The sequence below is a fragment of the Microtus ochrogaster genome, linkage group LG7_11 (genome assembly GCF_000317375.1).
Source record: "Microtus ochrogaster isolate Prairie Vole_2 linkage group LG7_11, MicOch1.0, whole genome shotgun sequence".
Taxonomy (NCBI): domain Eukaryota; kingdom Metazoa; phylum Chordata; class Mammalia; order Rodentia; family Cricetidae; genus Microtus; species Microtus ochrogaster.
The window spans coordinates 11,900,301-11,908,285 of NC_022032.1; the positions used below are offsets into that span (position 1 = coordinate 11,900,301).

Genomic DNA, 7,985 nt, shown 5'->3' on the forward strand with positions numbered 1-7,985 from the left:
CACACACACACACACACACACACACACTATCATTTCACTCCACATCACCTCTAAATAACCATCAAAAAAGAAAACTGAGGTGCACTGGCTGCAACCTTCATCCCAAGAAAGGAGAGCAAGACAGGGTGGAGGCGGCAGTGGGGACAGGTGGTACTCTGGGCAACCAGGAAACTCATGACCTAGTGACAGACAAGCTCCTGTTCCAGCTGTTCCAGCAGCACTGATGGGCTAAGGATCACATGTCTCCATCATCACCCATAACTCAGCCATTCTCTCCTCCAGGAAATGGATGAAGGGTTCTAAGCAGTCATATGATAGGAATTTGGGAATCCACTTGTGCACCGGCCAGGATTCTCACCAGCTCAGTCACATGGTTTTCAGGTTAATCAGTCTTCAAATTCCCCATGGTGCCAAATATACCTCCATCACAGCACTGCCAAATATACCACCATCACCGCACTGCCAGGTACACCACCGTCGCAGTACGGCCAGGGAGAATTCTCACCCTTCTTAGGAGATAGCCCAGTCAGCTGTGACCCAATCATGTATTATAATAAGCATGAGTCTATATGGAGGCAAAGAAGGTTTCTTCAATGAAGATAGGAGTCATGACGATGAAAACCATACATAGAGACTAGTAAAGACAGAGAGTACCTGCCACCTCAGGGTGTGTGTCAAAAACCAGCAATGTTATTAAATAGCCATTTCAGCCCCTGTGACTAAACTGGTCTGAATTATTTTGAAAATCTATAAAGAATAGCTTTACAAATTGCCACGTTTCTTTATACAAATTTTAAAACCCACATCTAGTTTCATACAGAAACGAAAACTGTGATTCCAATTTGATTACACCGATAACCTCTCAATACTGAAATCTGTCCATCCATCCATCCACCCATCATCCGTCCATCTAGCCAACCGCCCCCCACCAACCCATCCATCCACGTGTCTGAGTTTCAACAATCTCTCACTGAACCTGGAGCTCACCAAATCAGCTAAACTGGCTAGTCAGCAAGAACTAAGGAGTTTCCTTCTTCCTCCCCAGCCTTGGGACTATAGGTATAAACTAATCTGCTCAGCTTTCTCCACAGGAGACGGGCACAGAACTCAGGCCACCATCCTTGTGCAGCAAGCACCGTACATATCGATTCATTTTCCCAGCCCCATCTGCGGGTTTTATAAAAAGTGCCACTATTCTTAACAATTTCAGACGGCTTGGAATGGGTGAATTATACAGATTAGCTGTATTATGGAATAAGTATTTTAAATATATTATCTATTATACGGAAAGAAATCTCTCATGAATGTATCATTTTGGAGTGCTTGATAGAAAACATTCAAGTTGGAAAGGTTATGCACATTCTGGTAATCAGAAAATATGCTTAGCAGTGATTCATTTTATTAGCATTTTGAGAAAACTTACTGGTTACATCTATCCCTAGATAGATCAAACTATTTACCTCCAAAGTATATAGTCTATAAAAGGTTTCAATGATTTTTTAAAACTCTAATTAAACACACAGTTCAAAATCTAAGCATGCTACTTTGTCCTAAGATTTCTGAAATTTTCCAATAAATCACAGCTGGGCCCACTGGCCAGTCCCTATCTATACATTTTCACCTGTGGATTAAACTAGTGTTGAGATTATTTTTCAAGGAGAACAAAGTGTTAGGCACAGTCAGATAAAACTCTGAGTCAGTTTTACCAACCATATTTATTTTGAGGTAAAGATCCATGAAGTCATATAATGCCCTACCCTCAACATCTTATGCCACATTAAATTGGACATTTCAATAAAAAAGAGATCTGCATTCTGATGGCGATCCAGTAGAATTTAAATATCACCTAGCTGTGTAGGCTATTCCACTTAGGCATGTACACAAAATACTACATAACAGGCTAAAGACACACCCGTATGTGATACAGGACACCCACCATTAAGTTTCTACATTCTATGTATGCACAACATGTTCTCAATGATGGCCTTAATATTTCTCTTTCTTATTGATATATCAAACTATCAAAATAGCCAATGATTAACAAAAAATATAAACTTTTCTATCACTCTTTGAGTAGTCACAGGAGAAAGATCCCACTGAGTGTGGATCCCAAGATGAGGGTCACATTGCCGTCAGACAGCTTGTTTCTTGGATTCTGCGTTTCCCCACCTAGAAAGTGCTTCTCTATAAAATAGTTACACTGGAGGGCATGGTGGGGGCAGCACTCAGAAGGCAGAGGCAGGAGGATCTCTGGGAGTTCAAGGCCAGCATAGTATACATATATATGTGAGTTTCAGGACAGCCAGGACTGTTACACAGAGAAAGCTTGTCTCAAACAAAACAAAATCCCCAAAACTTATATCATATCTCAAAATCTGAATAAAATAACATATGAAGGAAAGAAAAATAGCCTAGAGGGGTCTGGCACACAAGTACTCAAGCAGTAACGACACTGCAACAATTTCAGAACGTCACAAAAGCAGTGGATTAACTCCCCATGAGTGTTTTAGAAAAGGATGTTCCACCTTGTCATTTACCCACGTAAATCCTGGACTAGATGAGAAACGTCTGTAGGATCAGTACTGTAGACTGGACCTACAGCTGTCCCGCGAGAGTCGGAGAGAAGAAGAGTTAATGAATGCTGCCGCCTCACATACTCGAGTGCTCTGAGGGAATTAATCTGCGACAACTCAATTCCAATTCTGAAAATACCTCGCAATAAAAGAAATGGGATATGGTCATACAATGTTATCTGAAACGTTACTTGAGGAGGATGGAGAGAGACGGCTCAGCAGTTAAGAAGCGCACTTTGCTGCTTTTGCAGAGGATCCAGGTTCGAGTCCAGCACCCATACCGGGCAGCTCATAATTGCCTGTAGCTCCAGTTCTAGAACCCCTGACATCTCTTCTGAAGGCACTGGTACACACTGATGCATATAACAGATACATGCCTCTGTGTGCGTGCACAAACACACATAGACAATTTAAAAAATAACCAATCTCTAAAATAATGCTATTTTAAATGAAATAGAAACAATTTTGACAAAAAGTTACAATACAAATAACTCTCAATCCAAGGCAACAATGTTTTGGTATACTCTGCGTTGTTTCATGAATAAAAGACAGGCAAAATATGGAGAGTAGTATTTAAAACAGGACACTTCAAAGATATTTATAGGACCAGGGTTTTCCATCTTCTTCAACAAAAAGACTGCTACTATAATCAGGCTTTTTAGTGACACTACATTGTAAAGACCTTTCAAGCCCTCCATTAACTAAATTACTGGAGTATCAGTTCATTAGAATTTAATAATAAGTTCAGTTTTTGAATATTTTAAATACATATTACATTGCTACAATTAAAAACAATAATGACAGGGGCTTTATTTTGTTCTTTACCTTATTTGCAGAACCTAAAACATATAGTATATGTTCCTGACACATCAAAGACGCTCAGTCAACACTTGTTGAATGAACAACAGGAAGAGTTAATATTCCTTCTATGCAATGCTTTAATCAACTCCATTTTCAGAGTCAAGTCACCTCCTTTCTGTTCAGTTCTTACCTGACTATAAGTCATCTAAAACTCGGGCTCTGGTTCCCCAGCCCGTTAGCCAGATGCTTGCCTTCCCAGTGGCATGGATTTTGTGGGGTTCAGCTAAGATGATGGAAATGAAGATATTCTGTGAATTATGAGATGCACATATCTGACCGTGATAAGTTCTTTGTGCGGTGAGGATATAAATACATTTTAAACTAGCTGAATTGCCAAGACTGCAAAACCCCTTTACATTCTCTTTAAACATATTCGGAATACATTTGATTTGACCAATCTTTTTATAACTGAATCTCTGTAGTATCTTCCCCTCAAACTGATAGCGCAGCTGCTACTAACTGACACATACAATCTACAATCAGGATCTAACCTTTCCTTGGTAATAATGTATATAGAAACTGGAATTGAGCTTGAAACCACAGGCTTAGGCTTCAGTTTCAGCTAGTTCACCCAAGCATAACAAAGCATTCATGTTGTCAAACTGTCTATGGTTTTCTGGGAATTTACTGTCTGCGGCACTTTTTGAAGCAGCTCACGTGTTTCCACTCAGTTAATTCTCACAGCAGCTCACGCTTTAGACAAGGGAACCAGAGCACAGAGAGGTCAGGCCACACACCCAGGTCACACAGCATGTAGAGGCTGTCTGGGGACTCTGTCAGGTAGCCTGCTTCCAGCGTGCAGAACTTGGCCGCGAGCCATAAAACATCATTAGCTTTAGAGGCCTCAACTTCCTTCGGAAGGTTCTCTGTAGGACCCACTTATACAGATAAAGCTACCGACAGTCAAGAACTATATAATTAATACTAAAGACAGAAGTCTGGGCAGGTGAAACAGCTCATCTTGTAAAAGCTTTGCTGCCAAGCCGGTCCCAGGTTCAGCACGGAAGAAGAGAGGCAAGTCCCACAAGTTGTCCTCTGACTTCCACATGCACAGCACGGCATCCATGTGCGCACATGCAATAAAGTAAATGGATGACAACACCAAAAAGCTCAAAAAGTCCCTTTTCCTTAAACAAGCTAAATAAAAGCGCGCGCGCGCACACACACACACACACACACACACACACAACTTTTTAAAAGCCAGTTCAAATCGTCCATTACACTACTCTGTTACTTTCTTTTGGAGAGTGGGGAACACAGGACAGGGGGGAGGCCAGTGTAAAAACCCAGTATAAAAGGCAGCAGCGCTCCAAGTGGGATCAGTTCAAAAGACTTGAGTATAAAGATTCAGTGCAGGAAAGACTTTTACATAAGCTCCCTGAATACTAAGAAGAAAGTTATGAAACATCTGAGAGTTAATACCAAAAGATCAATGGATTAAATGTTATCTAAATATATTTCAATGCAACAGAACCTTATGTAATCTCAATGGGACTTCTGATTTTGGCAAGGGTTTCCAAGCTTTCTTTTTCTGTCGACGGGGAGAAGTTTGGTAGTGTGTGGGCCAACTGCAGACTGGATTTTTTTTTTCCCTAATAGTATCTGTGTCATTTTAAGAAACATGAAAAATTACAGCAAGGGATTTTTTTATTATCAATGTTGACAGTACCATTAATAACTACAGTTGGACAATTATAAATGCACTTCAAATGTTTACCTAGCTACCTCACCAACTCCAAAAAAGTCAACTCTGACAAACTGCCCGGGCAGATTTGCGAGGCTAGTAGCTTACAAACTGTGGTGGGCTGTTTGCTTTGCACGACAGGAATGCATAGCAATGTATTCCACATGCCAGGCAAGCAGCTACCTCGAGCTATACGCCCACTCTTATTAATGCCCATAAATTATGAAACCTACAAATTTGCCATCTACCAACTAAAATACATTTTGTCTGTTTTCCCTTTATCTCACACAAAGAATTCAAAAGATACAAGTTACTATTCTCCTTAGTACTATTGAGATACATATGCTGGTGTAGAATTACTGATTTTTGACAAGCTACAAATAAGAAAAAAATTAATAAGACAATAAGCTAGGAAAGCAAAAGGCAAGAGACCTGAGTTCTAGTCCTGCAAAAGTGTGGTTACATAGCTTGTGGGCAATCTTACATGCAGTCTGTGAAATTTGGGAACAAGAGTTCGGCATTCACAGCTTTTTCTATTAAAGATAACATCCTGGTCTAAGCCCTAGAATCAATACTGGGCACAGGATGTTAAGTTAGTCCCTACTTAGGAAATGTACTTACTATTCTCTCATAATAGGACCTGAATTTAACTTAGATCAAATAACTACCTCAGATGCTAGAGGCAAATATTGCTTCAAGTTTCATTCTCAATTACATACAGATAACAAAATCCCTTCACTGGAAATATACATTAAAATTTCTTTTAGAGGAACTATAGAGACGGGTGGTGGCTTGTATAGGCGGCTCAGACCCACCACCAAGGTGACTGTGGACAAGTCACCTGTCCTAGTTCTGCTTCCTCATTAAGGTCAGACCACAGCCTGTTCCTGTTACTGATGATTGGGACAGGTGAAGCCAGCCAGCTTCCCCACTCGACTTTATTCACCCAGGTGGCTAGAGTCATCCCCACCAGACTGTAGCTTCCAAAGCTTTCTTTTGTTCTGGGTTTATCATTCTAGTTTATTAGCACCTACTCCCCATGAAGATACTGGAAGAAAATGAAACCGTGTCCCATTTGTGCTCTGAGCTCCAGGGGTATGACTGAAGCTACTGTCACCTGCTCCATAGGAATAAAAGACTCGCAAAATTATACTTTCTGTTACAAGGTTTATAACTTACCTAAAACCTAAAATCAGTTCCTATTTCCAGTGTCACTGATTTCCTGGTGACTATTGCCCTAAGTAATTTCTCCTATCGGGCAACAGACACAAAGCATGCCCAACAGCACTTGACCAACGATGGCACTGTTAACATTTAGGACTGATCGATCTTTCCTGTAGGAGGCTGTGAGTCTAGGAACTGTTTAACAACATCCTTGGAAGGGCTACTAGATGTCTTTACTGACGCGACCCCCACAAGGGGTGCCCACTCAAAGGTGTCTCTGGATGTTTATCTCTGTGTGCTTTTCTAGATAAGGTCCCCTGATGTAAAATACCCAGGAGGTAAGTCTCTGCAACCGCCCCCCTCCCACCCCGGTCCGGTAGTGAATAAACGAATTCAAATATTTAAAGGGGAACTTTTGGTTTTACTAAGTTTGCATGACCCTTTTTTCGCAGCCTAAAACCATCTTAAGAAAAACGTTAACCAGGAGACAGGACAAAGCTATTGCTTCTTAGAGACGAAAATATAAACAAAAGACCGACAAAGCTTCCCTTCCCAGGTCTACTTGTGAGTAAGGCAAACTCTTGATGGGAGGCTACCTCTCCACCAACACCAGGGGTACGTGGGGGCACACCCACAGTCTATGGAAGCTGGATCTGAGATAGGCAGGTGGCGGCAGTTCCAGGAGCAAGCGATCGTGCAGACGCTTTCAGGTAAAAGTTGACTGACCACCTCAGGGGCAGTCGGCCACTAACTCCGGGCCCGGCCTCCGCTGGGCCTCTGGGTGCCGGTGCCCGCGCCGAGCTCCTGCCACGCCCACCGAACGTCACCCGTTACACAACGCCCCCCCACCCAGCTTATGCAATTCTGCCCTCCCGCGGCTTCCAATTGCCCCAGTGACTTTAGTGTTAGACCAAGGTAAACGCGGTACCCCCGAGCCCCGCCTCGTCCGGGCGATGCCTGCCCCACCCCGGCTGGGGTTCCCGGACACCGCGTAGCGGGAAGCCCGCGGCCCCTACCCACCCGTCCACCCCGCGTCCAGGCTCCGCGGCCCGGGTCCCCACTCGGCGCGCGCACGAAAGAAACTCGCTTCCGCGCCCCTCCCCGCGCCGCGTCACTTGCGGCTCCCAGGCGATCCCCACCGTGACAGAAGCACCCCGGGGCGCCGCCCCCTCCCACAACCGCGATCCCCGCTCGCCCGGCCCCGCACCGCAGCCCCGCGTCACCTGCTCGCAGGGCGTCGCAGGCGGCCGCCAGGGCCTCTCGGTAGCGCCCTTGATGGAGCAGCTCCCCAAGGCGGCCGGCCGCCCGCGCGCGTTCGCGCTGGCCCGGGAACCACTTCTCCGCCAGGTGGTTGAGCACGACGCTGGTTCGGAAGTCGGCGATGGCGGCGGCCAGGGGCGGCGGCCGCGGGGTCCCCTCGGCGGCCGCGGCGGGCGGCAGGCGGTCCCGGCACAGGCGGCAGCGGGCACGCAGTTCCCTTCGCAGGCAACGGCGGCAGTAGCTGTGGCCGCACGGCACGGTCACCGGCTCGCTCAGGAAGCCCCGGCAGCCCAGGCAGCTGAGCAGCCCGGCCGCGCCCGCCGCGGGAGTCGCGCTCCAGCGCAGCCCGTGGCGGAGCCGGTAGCTGAACACCAAGCAGTCCACTAGCGACCCGAGGCGCTCGGGCCTGGCCGGGGCCCCGCGGCGGAGCGCGGCCGCGAACG

The 7,985-nt window shown here is 45.3% G+C and overlaps 1 protein-coding gene across 1 annotated transcript in view; it reads right to left on the reverse strand.

Moving 5' to 3' along the window:
* Lonrf1 (LON peptidase N-terminal domain and ring finger 1) overlaps positions 1 to 7,983 on the reverse strand; it is a gene marked incomplete at its 5' end in the record, with an annotated part of 32,604 nt that extends 24,621 nt beyond the window's left edge. Inside the window, one exon of the mRNA XM_005362638.3 lies at positions 7,506 to 7,983. Coding sequence (XP_005362695.1) covers positions 7,506 to 7,983 — 478 coding nt within the window. The remainder of the gene's footprint in view (positions 1 to 7,505) is intronic.
* Positions 7,984 to 7,985: the final 2 nt, after the last annotated feature.